Genomic DNA, 17946 nt, shown 5'->3' with positions numbered 1-17946 from the left:
AGCCTATATAAGCGAGGCTGACGTAACGAGAACTTCAGTTGGAGCACGACAGTCAATTAGTCAAAACAAACGTATCGTGAAAAGTGACGGTTTTTCCTGATGTTTCCCTCGTCGCGTCTCTTTGCTGGTATAAGTTGTCCTTTTTTAAAACGTGGGCTTTGTGCGCGGCCGCACTGTTTGTACAAACATGCCGCAGAATTGCGGGTTGTGTTTGGTGCGTCGTGTCAAACATCGGTGGTTGACTTTGCAGGTCAGTGCATTGAGGTATCCTAACATGAGGTTACAACGATTTAAAGTGCGTTAGCTTGTTGTCTTTGTCTGTTAAAAGTTAACATGTAACGTTAACTACTCTACAATACTAAATTGCATCACTTTTTTAAACTAAAACTAAATTGTATCACACTTTCGCTGATAATTATTTAGCCCGTTTTTTGTTCCTATACGTAACTTTAAAATTAAGCACATTTGAGGGTCTGTTGTCTTAGCCTGTTTGCAAATTCTTAATTCAGATGCTTAAAGCTTGTATTCTAAAAACAAATGATGGTAGTGTAACTATGTATGCTCTGCACACGGCTACATGTCACCACACCAGCACTCTCCACATGTTTGTATTTAAACCAATCTCACCCTGTATTATAATCCACTATATTACTAATAAGTCCTATTTCATATTCCTTTTTTTTGTACAGGGGAGCAAAATGGTTATCCGGTGACTGATGAGACCAAAGATGACTCCTTCCAGGAGCTGGAGCGAATCAACAAGGAGATTGAAACTGTAAGGTACGAGGTGGAACAGGAGCAAAGGCGACTGTCCCGCTACCAGACCGTACTGGCAGACAGCATCAAAACTCCACCGAATTTCTCCGTTTCAAAGTCTGAGACTGGAGGTAAAAATGTAGACCGGGGCCCTCATGGGCTGTCGTCATGCACAAACCTTCCTAGAACGTATTCCAGAGGGAAGAAGTATGTGGTTGACAACTCAAGACCAAGGACTGATTTAGAGTATGACCCTCTGTCCAACTTTTCTGCTGGCTTGCGATCTTACAGCTCATCGGCTAAAGAGCAAAAAGTGACTCAAAACGGGAAATGTTTGAAAAGAGCAAAAAAGGCTGTACCGTGTGACCAAATCATAGCAGTCGCATATCAGTTTCCCATTTCCCGGTCGCCATCTCCAGAGCCACTTGATGACTCCAATGAAGACTGTGACCTGATTATTGATATTCCTCTGTCGCCTAAGAAGAAGAGAGCGAGAGCTCAGACACCTGTTGATTTCGTTGCTGGCAAATCCCTCCAGGAGAAATCGGAGGTCAAAACAAAACCTGTTTCACTTTTAAATGTGGATGCGTGCGAGGAAGCGACTCTCCCTGCATCAACATTAGAACAAAATAGAGTTGATGGTAATTACAGTGCTGAAAACAATCCGTTTAATCTTTATGAGAACAAAGACTGTGACAATGCACCAGTTGATGTAGTTCATTTAACTGGCTATTTAGAAGACGTGCAAACCGAAAGTCAGAAGATTAGTCACTCTAATGCTGAACAATTAGTGGAGAAAAGTCCTGAACCTGCAAGTCCTCCGGCCACCACAGACCAGCAAGATCACAACTGCAACACTCTGTTGGTGAAAAAGGAGGTAAACGTGTTTCAGGTTGAATTGCCTCAGTGTGAGCTGCCCCATTCTGTCGGGAAAATGAATCCACTGCAGCCGCATCATTTTCCACCAAACAATTCACTTTTTTACGAAGCGCCGGCTGCTAACTCGTACTCCCCGTGCAGACAACACGCCGAGCAAGTCCGGGCAGCAGAGCCGCCAGCTCAGAACCGGGTTAGTAACCAGTGGTCTTCGGTGCTGCCACAAAGCCAGAAAACGTCAAGCAAAATGCAAAAAGCACCGTTTCAGGGCAAAGCTGCTGCACCTGAAGGCTACCTGGTGCCGGCAGAACCAGCTTCAGTCGATTCGGCTGCGTCAAGTTTGTCAAACAGAGCAGAATCATCGGCCGCATCAGCTGGACAGCTTTTCCTGACAGAAGATAATGAGGCGGTTATACTCATTAGTTCCAGCTCGGATGAAGATGAGCTCAACTACTCTGAAATGGAGCTGTCTGACAGCGATCCGATGGAGGAATGCTACCGGATCTTCATGGAGGCAAATGAGGATAAGGGACAGGAAGAGCAGCCTGATGAGTCTGTAAGTATGCTGTAGACACTACACATCCAAGATGGAAGACATTTCGCCAACACTAGCAGTGTAACAATAGTTTCCCTCAAACGATTTCTCACAAATGTTTAGGTTGGCGCTGTGGATGTCGAAGAGAAGCCGAAGTTAAACGTCAAACCCCAAGTGTTGCCCGGAAAGAAGAGGGTGGCTCATGATGCCAAACATACAGAGGTACATAGTTACTTTAAAAATACATATTTGTTGCTCACTGTAGTCTTTGAGTTCAAGTGCTGCCTTTTTTCAGTCTCACAAAAGTACACTGGAAATTATCCTTATTTTTGTGAATGATTAATAAATCTATGTAAACTCTCTAAAACCATTAACATGTTATGGTAAGAAAATATATTAAATCAATTTTTAAAATCCGTTATATGCACAAATGTAGTTAATACGGTACAATAGATCTAACATAGATTTAAGAAGCATATCTCAGAAGTTTGTCTGGGGCACTACCTTCCTGAAAATACTATCTTCTGAATTTCAAGCCTAAATTATAATTGAACACTTTCTTTTATGTATCTGCTTTGTTTAGCAGCCAGTGGCCAAGAGCAGACCTCAGCCCCAGGTGCTGGTTCCCCTACGTGCGCCTGCAGTGTCGGGATTTGCCTCCCAGCCCTCCATCACCTCTAAGATCCAGCAGGTACAGCACAGAGCCTCCGTGCTGACTGCTTCAGTTAAAGGTGGTCAGGCCTTTGTTGTGTCCTCCACCTGTCAGAGGAAGCCAGAGACCCAGAATGCATCTCTTCCTTCAATTCAAACTCCTGAATACATGCAGCTGGCTCCTGTACAAAATGGTAAGCATTTGTTAGCTGTAGAGGATGAGATGAATGAAGGTAATTTTTAGAAAGATTACCATTCAATTGTCAACATCAAATAGTGTCTATTTACAAAAGTAAAATATAGTATGGGAAAAACAATCTACTTGTCTAATTCCAAAGTTGAAGCCGTTATTGAATTTAAATGTTACTTTTGTGTTGTCATTTACATTGTCATGTTAGACATTGATATATTTACCAGTTCATCTTGCCGACCTGGGGTCTATGCATAGAAAGTAGCCTGCTCGTCAGTGGTGACTGCCGAAAGCAAGCAAAGGGATTTTTCTGATGCTTCGTATGCTAAACCGTTCCTATTAGCATTTTAGTTGCTTTGCATGGCTGCATTACGCCTGTATGTGTGTCTTTGTCTCATTCCACAGCTCACATTAACTACATATCTTTGGGAACTGCTGTGATTGGAGCGGACAACAACTTGCACTTGATCCTCCCAGAGGGCATCTTCCCTCTGCCCGGCACTTCCACTTGCAGCCAAGTTACGTCAGTGCTTACCCCAATCAGTCAAGTGCACACCAGCAGCGTCGCTGTGAGACAAATGTACCATACGCCTGCGTTGACCCCTCTGCAGAGATACCGCACAACAGCACCTGTGCTCATTCCTGCGCCGGCACGTAAACCTTCGCTCGCCTCTGCTTTGTCACATCAAAGTCCAGCTGCTTCCACCATCCCTCAAGCTGCAGTCCATACTGCTGTTAAGGTGAGAAGGAGACAAGCAGCCTGAACTAAACCCATCTCTGTTGTAAAGAAGACACGTTTCATCTGTTGTGACTATTAATAATTTATTTATTCTTTTAGCCGGTGGCTACTAAGCGAAAACTGAAGCAGTATGAGGCCGCCAAAGAGAAGGTGCCCCATGAAATCCGACAGCGTTACGTCAACATGTTCACAGAGGAGTTCCTCAAGACGACAGCAAATGTTAATGAGGCTTTTGAAAAGGTGACCTGTTGCCACTTATGTAATCCTCCCTGACAAACTACGGGCTCGTCTTTTCTAACACTGTTGTTGGTGTTGGTGTTGATAGGCACTTGCTGAAGAGAAGGCGGTGTACAATCGCAGTGTGAACAAACTGAAATATCTGAGTGTTGCAGTGAATGCTCTGAAGAGGCTGAAGAACCAAAGTGCTGTTACTGCGAAAGGTGAACATTTCTGGAAAACCGATACCGTTCTTCATGAAATGTGATGCAACATATAATCTGGTTATATTTAATCTATTATTTCTGTCTGGTGCAGATGAAAATGAAGTCAAAAGTCAAAGATCCAAAGGCAACATTTCACTTAATCTTAAGAAGTTCAAAGGAAACGGTGAGAAATAGTTTCCTTTTAATTTGAATGCGTTTGTCATTCCTTGAAAATGTTCTGGCAGCTTCTCAGTGAATGTGTTTCCCACCAGATGACATGGCATTGTATGAGAGTTTGAAGGACTATATCTTGACTGAGGAAAGGCTGGTTGAGAGCAACTATCCTCTCCAGCACCCAGAGAAACCTGGTTGTGTTGTTCTTTTTGTTGACTATAAGAAAGGCAGTGCAGACCGTGAGTGAAAACATTACACTCAAACTATACTCCCTGAAATGACAATTTGATGCTATTCTCATATTCTTCCACTAGAGGGCTCACTCAACCTGTGCCATCTTCCTCAGCACATTTAAATCTGACTTTCTTTCTGTTTTGTTGCTTCAAGCGCTCAAGAGGATCTGCTGTCGCTGTGGATCTACGTACTCCGTGAACCAAATGGGCAAACACATTCGTAAGGAGGAGTGTAATTACCATTATGGGAAAGGAGTCACAAACAAAGGTGAGTGTACCATAGTGTTATGCTTTATAAACATCCCAAATGTTTGACCAATTCAAAGAGATATGGCTTACGCTATCGGATCATTGTGTACATTTTTAAACCTTTAACAGTGCCGGGTGGAGTGGAGACGCGCTACAGTTGCTGTGAGGGAGTGATGGGAGCTCCTGGATGTCAGGTGTTTCAGGTACGGAAAGGGAGCGCGCGAGATTAATCCGTAACTAGCTTCTCGCCTAAAACCTCAAATGAACCGGCGGGGGAATGTTTGATCTTCTCTTTTGTTCATCACCAGGTGCATGTCCATGATTACCTCAGCCTGGATGGGTTTGTGTCGACCGTCCCCAGACATCCCTCAGATACGAGCTGTCCTGGGATCTACTCCTTGGATTGTGAAATGGTGAGCAGCCTTTTTTTTTTTTTTAATCTTCCCAGTGTTGAGCACAAAACTCAAACTAAAGCAACTAATTTGTGGAAGTTTCATTAGAATAGTGATACATGAGTAACTGTTTTAAAGAAGGCCATATACAACTTTATTTGACAGAATGAAAAGATATTCATTACCAGATCCTCTTTATTCCAAAATGATTACTGAATAGCTTTCCCCAATACACTTTATATGCACCCAAGTTATTAAGACTATTAATTGTAAGTCATTACTTTGTAACCACCTTAATGTACACATGTGCCTGGGTCTGTGGGTGGACTTAAAATGATTAAAATAAAATTCTTGTCTTCATAGTGTTATACCATTCATGGTCTGGAGCTGTCGAGAGTGACGGTGGTCAACTCTAGTCTGCAAGTCGTCTACGACACCTTCGTCAGACCTGATAATGAGGTCATTGACTATAACACCAGGTAATGTGTCTTAAAGAGCCAAATGTGTTCAAACTCTATCTCCCCCCCCCCCCCCCCCCCTTTCATAATCACCCAAAACTGATTTGGAAACTGGCAAGAACCAAAAAAAGGGTTATTAAAGCTCTTGTACTGTGCCTTTAAATATGAATATAAGAGTATACAAATCAAATAGTCTTGCCATTTAACAGAAAGGCACTAGGATGTTACATAATACAACAGATGTAATGCCCGATGATGATTACTAATACAGAGTGATAACATTTAGAAAATGACACAACTTGATGCATCTTTACTCAGTAGCCTGCGTGACACTTTACTTTTCAAGGTTTTCGGGCGTCGGTGAGGAAGATGTGAAGGGTAACCGCACCTCCCTCAGAGAGGTGCAGGAGACCTTATTGAGCTTCGTCAGCGCAGACACCGTTCTGATTGGACACGGCCTGGAAACAGACCTCTGTGCCCTGAAGGTGACTACTACTACTCGGGGGTTGTTTTTTTTTCCAACATTATGGCATTTTTGTTTGCATAGATTGTTTCACGACATATATTAACTGTATTTTTAAAATGAAGCTGAAACCAAGCAGATCAAAGCCAGTCACATTCAACATGGCCGTCTGCTAAACTTTAATCTATTTCCCTGCAAAGGGACTTTTTTGATGCGATGTCAGGAGTCTTCCTGTGCATAGTTAATGTTTCTTTTTCTGTATATAAAGTTAGTCCATGGGATCATGTAGCAATATTACCATGTTTTTAGATGGCTGAGTGAGGAGGTTGGCTTTTTATGACCTAGATTGTAAACAACCTGAATGTAGTTGAACTATTATAAATGCCTCACGAGAAAGTACAAATGCTGATTCAACGTGAAACAGAATTATAAACTATTTCAACACAAAGTTGTAAAGTACCAGCTTTTCTCAGCGGTTGAAGGTGTTTTGGCAAGTTACTAAAATAAACCTAAGCTGTAAAAATGGAGATACTGTAATATGTAGAAGTCTCAATCAAACATATGCCAGACTCATAACTGCATTAACCAAGAGGAAGTCGAACAGGTATGGACATGGGGCTGGGCGGTATGGCCTAAAATTCATATCATGGTATAATTTTGAAGAATGCATGGTAACGGTATGTGCAGGTTACCTACATTTTAAAGCACTGGTATGGTAACTGCATGGAGGCTTGTACTGTGCTCTTAACTGTATTATTACAACATGTCAGTTAGTCTCGAGGTATTTTAATATTTACTGCGCAGAATTAGATATAAAAGACGACAAAACAGTTCTCCTTGCTCCACGACTCACTTGCCCATTTGCTGAGGACGCATTATTTCGAGACGATTACTTGTTTCACCACTTTTTAGAACCACCGGCTTTTGAAATAATTAGCGGATTATCGTTTTCTGCTTGTTGTCTGACTTTTTGTCATCTTTTAAAACCTGAACCATGCACCCAGCACGGGCTCCGCCGCCCTGGCTGACGCTTTCCAGATGATTTACTGCCGCAGGATGACAACGACAAATACAGCGATGATTTGGGGGGGGAAAAAGAGGCCTGTAGACAGCATAGTCAAAATTCATATCATAGAGCTAATTCATACTAGTGTACTTTTTTTTAAATTTTATATATCTTCCACCAGAGGACGTTTTGTAAGGGTTTAACAAATGCTAGTTTGCGTTTAACATTGTATGACCCACTTTGGTCAGAGGTCTAAGGTACTTTCTAATCAAATATCGCCGTACAATCTACTAGTTTTGCCTTCTTATAACAAAGTGACTATAAAGCCACACATTTTGGGCACCTGCTGGTGGGCCCTGCCATGGGATTAGTTTGTACATATTCTTTATGATTACTGAGTAACTTTCATTTTTCCAAAGAGGCTGTAATAAGAGCTTCAGATATCTTCCTCTTTTCTGTAGTTGCTCCATGGGACAGTGATAGACACGTCTGTGGTCTTTCCTCACCGTCTGGGTCCCCCTCACAAGCTGACCCTCAACAACCTCACAGCTGAATACCTCAGGAGGATCATCCAAGAGAGTGGTGGGTCATCATGGATAACTACAGCCACCATACAAGTGGCTGTTTTATTTGGATGTCCATTGAATTTAAACTCCACCCTACATCTGAAACTAAATTAAAATAAAGAAATGATTATAACCGGACTACAACACCGGAGTGAAAAGACTGCCAAAATGTTGATGTAATTTATAGCTAATGCATGTTTTCCCAATGTGTACATCTGACTTAATACATGGTGTTCATGTTTCTCCCAGTTTGTGGCCATGACACTGAGGAAGATGCTGCTGCCTGCATGGAGCTTATGTTATGGAGACTCAAAGAAGATGGAAAAATGAAGAAGTGATGGATATAATGCATGATAATCACCATACTGGGCATACATAAAGCAGATGCTGTTATGCATATTTGAAAGTCACATCGGTTTATGTCCTGATGACATGGGAGGGCTGTTTATTTTAGTTTGATTACATCACTTAATTTTGTGTTAACAGTAATACCTGTATATTATATTTTGAGTTGCAGCCTGTGTCTATAAATATTTGTGAAAATCTGAAGGGGTGGGGTGTTGTCAGTATTATCCAAGTAAAGGCACATAATGAAACCCCTTTCTGTGTGTGTTGTTTACAAAGTTACACCAGCCAATGAACAGCCATCATCTAATGTCCAATTGGGCTCAGGTGCAGTTATGCGAATAACATCACCTGTCTGCAATGACTAGTGATAGGCTAAAGTGCAAATGCCCACATGTGTATTGGAATGCAAACACATGGTATTTGTGCCTGTAGAGCAACGGTTCCCAAACTTTTTAGGCCGCGCACCCCCTTCTACATCCCGACCGGGTTCACGCACCCCTAATCCCCCACACCTTAAAAAAAACAGAAGCAACAGAGCCTATTTATAGCGCATAGAAATCGGACCAATGAGAGAACAGTTTGCTCGCGCGTGGCGTTTGTTTACAATATTTAGTCCGCTGTTAAATGTTGCAGTGTGAACACAAACCGAACAAAGGGGCAACTGCAACATTGTATCATATTAAGCCCTGAATCAGAACAAAGCAAACGAACTGAAGGTGTGAAAACGCCCTGAAACACTGCAACAAAGTTTCAATAACTTTCAGTGACACAAGGCGTGACTTTTAAAGAGCAATACGGATGGCGAGCACACACGCACAGGCTCAGAGGCAGATTGCGTCACATTTAATTTACAATCAACCACACATAGAATGAGACTGCAGTTGTTTTGGGCTGTTTTGTAACTCCTCCAATTTCGATATAAAACATGTAAGGGGCTTTTGACTTGCACTGGCATGCTTGGTGTTCAGGTGGCGACATAAATAAGAGGGTTTCAGACAGCTGTTAGCCAGAACCTCACTCCTACTCAAAAACTCAAACCTACTCTCTTTATTATTGTTTTCTCCTTTGGCCAGAGGCGGGGGTTGCGCCTTCGCTACGGCAACCCTCAAGGGACATATCGTCAACACCAGAACGACAAACACGAGACAGTCTGTTACATTCATGTTTTTACTTTGTGACAATTATATTTGATTCAGTTTGATTCAGTTTTCCAGGCCATGCTCATGGAATATTGTACAAAGTACAGCACATAGTACGTTGTTTCCCAAGAATATACTAGACACTTAAAAAAAAGAAAAAATAGTCTTAATTGTTTCATAGTTATGATTATTGGTCTCAGGCCATAAATTACAATCCAGGGCATTGTGGATACATAAAATATTTTAGACCAACAAGACAATCTGTGGATTTTTCCTGCAACAGTTTTTCACCAGCTACATCTCAGTCCAGTCAGTTACTCAGCCTTTCTCTTTGTCTTTCCCTTTCTGCCACAGCACCTCCGGAAGCAGAAACTGCAGGTCTTGACAAAGAGGAGTACGAGGATCAGAACAATGGCGAGGAGGAAGGCCAGGACATCCAGGCTGTGATACTGGTACCAGGTGAGCTCATGGGCCTGGACCCTCAGGTGCTCGGCCCCTTTGTTTCTCATGGTGAACTCGATCCAGAATACCGCCTCATCACGCGGACTCGTTGGTCTGTCGTGGTGGATACTGGACAGCCACAAGGCATTCTCCTTGTACCTATCAATGCAGACATACAGGTGGAAATGTGGATGAAGGCGCTACATGTCTTCCATGTATTTTTTATTTTTATACTTAAGTTTTTTTGCTTTACCAAGGATGGGAATAAAAAGGGTTGATTTATTTTTAGTTCCATGTATTTTAAAACTTAAAAATCGAACAGGAACGCCATTAAACACGGGGAACAGACCATCCAGCGGTCTTGTAATTTCTTTGTGACTTTGGAACTCTGTGGTAATTGAACACTCTCATACTACATTACACCAAAGCTCCTTTATGGCATGTCTTTAATCGCTTACAGATTATTAACGTAAGCTCTCCAAACAGGCAGTCATTTTTCTCTGCCTTTTTAAAACCCTAAAAGTGAAACTCAATAAAAAGAACTTACGATTTCTCATTGATGACAGTATTGACTGCATCTCTAAGGTCCTCAGTCTTCATGAAGTTCAAGTCTACAGTAACTGCAGCTCCCTTTGCCTTAACATGGACCATGTTGTCTGGCTGGTCAGCGAACATGGGGATGCCCACCATGGGAACACCGTGGTAGATGGCCTCATAAATCCCATTTGTGCCTCCATGGGTGATGAAAGCTCTGGTCTTAGGGTGACCTGATATGGGTATTAAAATGGTGAAACATACATTAATCTCTTCAGTTAAGACTGGCTGTTAAAGCACATCTTTTGACTTCTGGATATGACTTCTATAAACATATACTGAACATTGGCAAAGGCTTGTGATGCTGGCTAGATCAGATCCCATTCAGATTTTGGAAAACTTCAGAAAGCGGCAATTATAAACACAAGCCCCTCCCTCGTGGATTAGTGCTTCTAGTTCACCTCTTAGACACTTTATCATTGTTGGTCCAAGTCAGGTTCAATCTTGGAACCCATCAGGTATCGGTCTGAAAACGATTTAGCATCTGAAGGCAACTTCCATTAATACCGGATATCCAGGCCAAGACTTCCTTTTCCGTGCTTGGTCATTGTTTACAGTACGATAAGCAACTTGAGCTGCGAGACTGGAGTTTCACAAGTGGCCATTTTAAAAGCTCATTTTCAGATAGTAAGAAGCTAAAGGGTTGTCAGACGATAGCGATGGGTTCTGGAATGGCATTTCGGCCAATGCCTTCCGCCTCATTTGCTCTCCAAACAGATAGTTTACCTGCATTTAATCAAAGCTGAATACCAGCTTGTAATTATGCATGCTGTGAATGTGTTATGGTTGTCTCTCTGAAGTGACATGCCAAAGAAAAAACGTCACCAAAAACAATCTTGCTGTGTTTTCTAACAGCTTTACTTACCCAGTAGGTCATTCTGAGGGATCCAGTCGAATATTCTGGTGTTGGCACCCAGAGTTGCTGGTTTTTCTCCACTGTATCTCCACAGCACCTAGAAACAAAAATGTAAACACTCAAAATATCTCCGTGCTAATTATATTTCAAAATATACTGCATAGCAGTACATTTAATAATACATGCTAAATAAAGGTGAAAAGTAGTATTTTAAAGCAAAACTTTAGTTCTTTTCATTGGGAAATTGTCTTTGGTGATTCACTTGTGGTGTTAGGTAATCTATCCAACGTGATTTGGTTCAGTGTCTCAAGAACACTTTGACATGTGGACAAGAGGGACTACAACTGCATTTCGTTATGCAACCCTGTGTTGTACAATGACAATAAATGAATCTGGAAAAAATAAAGAGATTGTACTCTGACCTTTTGTGGGACCTGAGCGAGGGCTGAGGCGATCATGTTTGCTTTCTCTGTAGTGATGTTCTTGATTATTGATCCCAAAGTGAAGACCACAATGCCAGCATCTCCAGAACTCTGCACAAACTCCTCCATATCCTGCAAGAATAACATTATCCCAATTTCTCTCGTTTTAGTGGCTCATTCTCTTTATTGTTGAAGTCAGGAATATTGTGCAGACAGCCCTACCTCTGGTAACGGTTTAGCAGGTCTGCAGTGAATCCCACCAACAAATTTGAAGTTAGGGAGGAAAGGACGAGGGAAATCAAAATCCCAGTATGTTCTTATCAACCAGATATCTGCCCGACCCATCAGCTCACAGGCACTGGTGGGTGTTCCTGTCATAAAACAAAAGTAACTGAACCAGTGAATCCAAAGATATTAAATCATCATTGGACTTTATGTGGTCCATAGAAAAAAATGATTGTTACACAGTGTATTGTATTTGAGTAATTCACCTTTTACTTCGGAGTAATATTTATCGAGTACTTTCCAAAAAATGTTGTCAAGCACAATGTCCTGCAGTGCGTAGAAGAGGAAGTTCCACACTCTCTCAGGGAAGTCCATCTTGTCCGTTAGTTTGCTCATCGCCCCGGGGACAAAGGAAGGAGGAGCAGGGAGCTGACCACAGTGTCTCTCCCAGTTGTTGGCTATGGAAAACCGCAAGGAGAAGACCAGAGGGATGCCCAAAATCTCTGCTACTAAGTCACTGCCGGGATAGATGGGGTCAGCCAAGAGAAGGTCATATTTTCCCCCCTTCAGCTTCTTCATGATGGATTCAGATTTCAGCACGCCGTCCAAAAACTTTAAAGAATTCTTCAAGCTGGCCTTCATTATATCCATGAATCTGATGTAAATCTGTATGTAGCTCATATGAGCCATCTCATTCACTGTGAAGTGAAGGAAGTCTTTCATGAAGTCCTCAACGGACTCCTTTGAAACAGAGACGTTGAAGGGTTCGTAGCCAAAGCGAGAAGGCTCGCTGGTGTTTATGAACATCGAGGAGCTCGGGACCAGAACCGTCACCTGGTGTCCCCTGTCGATCAGCGCCTCCAGCAGAGGCTTCGTGTTAATCCAGTGGCTGCCTTCAGTGTACCACACCAAGATGTTCCCTCCGTTTGCGCTCCATGTCACACAAAGTACCAGCAGGATAGAAACAGAGAGACGCTGCTCCAGCTTCATCGTGCGTGTTTGTCTGACTGCAGGCTTGCCGTGCTCTGAACCCTTTTTAAAGGTGCACCTGGAAAGTAATCATTAACCAAACAAAGCTGAACTCTGACTCAGCTATTCTTTGTCCTACATGAAATGTTATATAACACACACACACACACACCCCAAGCAACTGTTAAGGGGTAAAAGGTAAAGTCAACAGTTAATAAAAAAGAAAGCAGTCTCTAACCTGAACCATAAATCCACAAAAGGAAAGTAAAAACTGACTTCAGAATCCCAGACACTAGTTGTAGGCTGTGGAGAAATGGAGTGACATAACTGACTGATAAAGAGTTCCGCTATGTTGGCTTGGACACACTGGAGCAATTTGAGGATGTGGAGTGTGCATGTTGGGGCCTGTGCAAGAATGTCCGTGCATACAAAGTGTAGGAGTGTGAGTGTAACCAAAGATGTTTGGTTTTCGTAAGGGAGGGGGGGGGGGAGGGGTGATCTTTTAAAGCCACATTTCGAAAGTCGTTGTATGTTTACTGTTTTTTTTTCTCAGTTGTGATCATTTTAGCGGTGGCTCAAGGTATCGCAGTGCAGTGCCGGATGTGTTGCTACACCTCAGGATGAATTGTAATAAGATTGGTGATCCCATCATCGGGTCAAATTTTCTATTCGCCTAACATGTTGGTTCATGACCAAATACCTGAAGAACTAATGGCATGCCCATCAGCCTCAGCTGCACTTTGTGTTTCATGCTTATTAGCAGACGTTAGCATGCTAACATTTTGAACATAAACATTACACCTACTTTCATCAGCATGTCAACAGTGTCGTTGAAAGCATGTTAGCATTTAGCTCAAACAGCCTCACAGAGCTGCCAGCACGGCTGTAGCCTCTTGTTTTAGAGATGTATCTCGCAGTCGAATGAGGCAGCTGATTTCAGAAAGCGGCTGGGGCCAGAGGGGTCAGCGCGGTGTGAACATTAGGTAGGCGGGGGTTGTCGGCCATGCCTTTAGGAATCGGTGGCGTTGAGCGTGTGCTGTTCTTGGGAAATGTCACATGCGACTGTTTGGGCGTCTAAATCTTAACTCTGGGTATTTTGGCCCCCTCATTAACATTGTAGATTCCTTTTGACGCTGGATTCAAGAGCGTCTGGAAAAACAATAAGCATTTGAATATTGAATTCAATGCCCTGTTGAGGGAGTCAGTGGCCATTCAGAGTGTGTAAGTGTATACTGTTTCGTCCTCAGACCTCCCCTGGTGGTTCAGAGGACGTGTGAGGGAAACTAATGATGGGTATATCACCGTGTTACATACAATCGCAGAATCATTCAGTCTAAATGTTGAATTCCAGATGAAATTAAATACAAGGGGCATAATGCACAATCTACGCTTCAGTCACTGCATTCCTGCTGCTTCCTCTCCTTCTGTCCTCCTTCCTCGCCTTGTCTTTCCACCACAGGGTAAGGGTTACAGAGCATTGCTTTTTGAAGTAGATATTTGCATAATCAGATTAGGATGCGTGATTGTCAGTGGGCTCCCCCATCAGAGGGTGCTCCAGAGGAGAGAGGGTGCTGTCCAGCCAAACAATGGGTGACTCCCCTCCTCTCTCACCCTCCAACCAGCCTGCACCTGCATCCCACCCACCCATCCGGGCTGCAGGTCGGCTGCGGTGGCAGTCCACGCCTGGACTTGCAGCCGCAGAGGGGTGAGAGAGAGAGAGAGAGGGAGAGAGAGAGAGAGAAGGGAAAAGGAAAGAGGGAGGGAGTCTGAGTGCATGACAGGAGTGGGAGGGCAGGGGTTGAGCTGAGATATTTAAACATGCAGAGTGTGAATTGGCTTTAAGGGGATAAAGAGCTCAGGGCCTATCGGTTGGCACCCAACTCCAGAAATTCTTTTTCATGGGCGCCTCAGCCGGGAGAGCGAGGGGCTGCCTGCACTGATCTGGCCCATTGTGATAACAGATTCAGACAGTGTGCTAGACGCTGATAAGGAAATGTGCTCTCAATAGACGATTACCCTCGTACTTGGGAGAGAATAGTCATTCAGGCAAATATACTTGGTGGAGGGAATGAGAAGCGTACAGATTTGTTATTATTTTCAATGCAGGGTTTCATAATTCTGCTAGAAAATTGAGGTCAGAGTAATGCTCATATTGTCATTGGGCAATTTCTGTAAATAAGGATGTATCAGCAAAATGCATTTCACAGCCTGATAGCATGTGCGCAAAAGCAAACACGTGCCTTCCTATCCAGTTTCAAATGATTACTGAATAATTGAACATTAAATACACCAAAACATTCAACGTACAAAGAGGTAAACATTTTTTAATATTGCATCTCATGTTACCGGGAAGTACAGCTTTTAAGAACGGAAATAGGTTTTTTTCAGTTCACCATGAAATTGCTCAATTCACTGTGAAATTGCGCAAGAGGTAAATCTCTCCCAAAATGCATGCTGTGGGAGAGGCAGACTGCTCTGTACAGTTGTTTTCACTCTCCCACTTCAATGTGATTTATTTTGGATGTTTGCAGGATTACAATGAGTCACCTGTCAGTTCCCACAGGCCTCCAGTCAGTATGTCCAGCTGCCCTCTGCTCCGTTTACACACCATTAGCCCGAGTTTAACAGCCGGGGTGAAAGCGCCCGAAACCAACTCGGTGTTTACTCTTCAGCTCAGTTAGTTGCAGCCTTTTTTGCCTGAAAATGGGGCACATTTTCTGCAGTCACAATTGGCATTTAATTAGGCATCTAAATGTGTGACCTCGGTTTAAATGACAAACAAGGAGACGGGTGCAAACAAAACTGCGGATATTGGAACTAGAACTGCTGAAACACATTGATCAGTTTGTTGATGGACAGAAAACTATTTTGATGATCGATTTGATGCAGTATATTATATATTATATAATATATATATATACATGAATATCATTTTTTGATTTGGATTGCTGGCACGACAAAACAAGTCATTTGAAGACGAACTTTGTACTCTTTACTTTTTTTTTTACTGTTGTCTGATTTGCTGACAAATCAATTAATCGATTAATTAAAAAAACAATTGTAGCCCTTATTGGAACTATAGTTGATCTTCTTCTGTTATCTTTACAATATTTTGATGGCGTTTCTCATAAAAAGCATTAATCTAATTGCACAGTAACATTTTGTTCATTTTTATGTTGGAATTTAGAGTTTAATTGGGAATAAATTGGTGATTTCCGTCATTTCTGTTGTTTGCTTTCAAGTAAGATTCCTGCCTTTTCACTTAACAGTTATGACGTCGGTGCTGTTAAATGCTGCGTGTAACAACAAAGTGAAGAGAACTCCATCTGCACGTCGGTCAACTGGGCAGCGTTTGACTCCAGAATGACCTCCGATCCTCGCGGTCACAAGTTAAGCTGCCACTTTCACCGCTCCTCTCACAGACCTGTGGTCAGCGGACAGAGAGCAGAGGTCAGCTTTGTGTCCACACGGTCATCACAGGACTTGTGGAGCAGTGTTTCTGGGCTTATTGGGCACGAACAAAGAGGCAGCAGCTCTGCTCTTAACTTCACATCACTTCGATTTAGACAGTGTGAAATAATGTCATCGGTGAGCCCCAATTTCACACTGCAAACGAACTAAGAATATTTTCCAAGGATTTGAGTTGTGTTTTTGTTTTATTAGGTGTTCCTGGGGCTGTTTTGTCCCAGCAGACACTCCTCCATTTGCTTTGTGAATTGCATTGTGGGACAATCATGTCCTTGAACACTCAGAAATCTGCTGTTTATGCACACTGACTGTTTTGAGTACACATACTTTTGCCATTTTTTCAGTGTGAACACGCTACAGTTCAAAACAGGCTTGAGAAAGTGTTCTATTATCAAATCATTTATTAAATAAATAGTTCAAATAAATAACATACTGTATATTCACAAGCACACCAAAATAACTTACAAAGGAGGTATCAGAAGATAATTAGCACACTCTTCACAGCAGACAATCAATTCATAATCTTTGGCTATATGACATGCGTATTTTACAAAAACTCAAAACACGTTTAAATGAGAAGATATTTGTGTGGTGAAGCGTGTGATTGCTGAAAGAGGATTGTCAGTTTTTGCCGAAATTCCTCAACCCAATCCTAAGAATCACCCAATACTGAACATTGTTGTGTAAAACGGGTGCGAACTGGCAAAGGTCTTTCACAGAACGGATCATTCTGAAGTCAGATAATCTTGGTTAATAAATATAAAGGTCAGATTTAGTCTTCTCATGAAAAAAACAACATGTCTATTTAAGAAAAGGAAAAAAAACCCGGCCCTTGGCTATTTTGAGACAATTGCAGTCTGGAGAATTGGCTGAGCCTTTCTCTGTTCAAATGCTGAATCTATTGCTTGAAATGAGAAATTCCTTAATCCCCATCCATTTTCCTCATCGGCAAAAACACCCGGTCATTGCAAAACCCAATTAGTTCCAGGCTGGCCGGCAACAAGGAATATTAACATGAAGACATGAAGGGAGTATTGTACATCCAGGTTTTTACACATCCATTCCATGCAGAATACAAATTAATTTTCACCCGCAAATCATATTTCAACACTGATCGGGAGGCTGCGCCCAGGTTGTCAGCCACGTTTGGGGTCCACAAATATCACACAATATTGCATCTTCTGCATTGAAACACGAGTCACACACGGGTGACAAATGCAGAAAGAAAATAAGTCTTGAGGAAGGACTAAATCAGTTTTTTTTTAAACCCAGGAAAAGGGTCAGAAGGTCCACTCAAGAGTCTCTTTTGTGTGTGTGTGTGTGGTTCTACCAGGCCTCGGAGCTGTCGCAGCTGGATCCAGGTGACGGGACTTCTGTGTCACTGGTCAGGGCCCAGCCGTGTGGAGGGGAGTGCAGTTGCTCCATGTTTCCTCTGAGAAAGGTGAGCAGAGCGGTGGGGGAGTGGCTGGCCGGCTGACCGGTCTGGCTCTCCAGAAGCTGCACCAGGAAGGTGATGTAGCGCATGGCCAGACGCAGGATCTCGTTCTTGCTCAGCTTCTTCTCCGGAGGATGAGTGGGGATGAGCTTGCGGAGCTCGGCGAAGGCAGTGTTGACGTTGTGCTGGCGCCAGCGCTCCCTCGTGTTGGTGAACACCTTCCTGGTCATGGTGCCGCGTTAGAGCTGTAACGATGAGTCGATTTATCGATTAGTCGATTGACAGAAAGTGAATCAGCAGCTATTTTAGCTATGATAGGTAACTGATCATCTTTTGGTT

At 42.7% G+C, this 17946-nt stretch overlaps 3 protein-coding genes across 3 annotated transcripts; 1 reads left to right on the top strand and 2 right to left on the bottom strand.

Annotated features, from left to right (window-relative positions):
• Positions 1 to 99: 99 nt before the first annotated feature.
• LOC306778996 (uncharacterized protein) lies at positions 100 to 8094 on the top strand (the record flags this gene model as incomplete). The annotated part of the gene is made up of 16 exons (XM_079270736.1): positions 100 to 250; positions 690 to 2188; positions 2291 to 2389; positions 2754 to 3012; positions 3414 to 3748; positions 3847 to 3987; positions 4073 to 4187; positions 4282 to 4353; positions 4442 to 4582; positions 4731 to 4844; positions 4955 to 5028; positions 5134 to 5238; positions 5581 to 5696; positions 6022 to 6160; positions 7606 to 7726; positions 7960 to 8094. 16 exons carry the CDS (start codon positions 100 to 102, stop codon positions 8046 to 8048), a joined length of 3570 nt encoding a protein of 1189 aa, XP_079126862.1. The 3' UTR covers positions 8049 to 8094.
• Positions 8095 to 9242: 1148 nt separating this feature from the next.
• On the bottom strand, positions 9243 to 13001 carry LOC306778413 (UDP-glucuronosyltransferase 2A1-like). The gene is made up of 6 exons (XM_079269903.1): positions 12002 to 13001; positions 11733 to 11881; positions 11511 to 11642; positions 11098 to 11185; positions 10186 to 10405; positions 9243 to 9797 (listed from the first exon to the last, which is right to left on the bottom strand). The coding sequence occupies exons 1-6, from the start codon at positions 12723 to 12725 to the stop codon at positions 9512 to 9514; spliced, it is 1599 nt and encodes a 532-aa protein (XP_079126029.1). The 5' UTR covers positions 12726 to 13001; the 3' UTR covers positions 9243 to 9511.
• Positions 13002 to 17498: 4497 nt separating this feature from the next.
• tal2 (T-cell acute lymphocytic leukemia 2) lies at positions 17499 to 17837 on the bottom strand (the record flags this gene model as incomplete). Its single annotated transcript, XM_079269894.1, has 1 exon — positions 17499 to 17837. The coding sequence occupies one exon, from the start codon at positions 17835 to 17837 to the stop codon at positions 17499 to 17501; it is 339 nt and encodes a 112-aa protein (XP_079126020.1).
• Positions 17838 to 17946: the final 109 nt, after the last annotated feature.

Source organism: Melanostigma gelatinosum, assembly GCF_949748355.1.
Source record: "Melanostigma gelatinosum genome assembly, chromosome: 6".
Taxonomy (NCBI): domain Eukaryota; kingdom Metazoa; phylum Chordata; class Actinopteri; order Perciformes; family Zoarcidae; genus Melanostigma; species Melanostigma gelatinosum.
The sequence above is the reverse complement of the archived record's forward strand: the minus strand, read 5'-3'. Positions and strand labels throughout refer to the sequence as shown.

What these genes read in the sequence shown, in the direction of transcription:
- LOC306778413 (XM_079269903.1), bottom strand. Translation starts at nt 12,725, where the DNA reads ATGAAGCTGGAGCAGCGTCTCTCTGTTTCTATCCTGCTGGTACTTTGT. An exon ending in ATATTACTCCGAAGTAAAAG is followed by an intron (nt 11,882 to 12,001) that starts GTGAATTACTCA and finishes GTTTTATGACAG; the next exon opens with GAACACCCACCAGTGCCTGT. An exon ending in TCGCTCAGGTCCCACAAAAG is followed by an intron (nt 11,186 to 11,510) that starts GTCAGAGTACAA and finishes TTTTGTTTCTAG; the next exon opens with GTGCTGTGGAGATACAGTGG.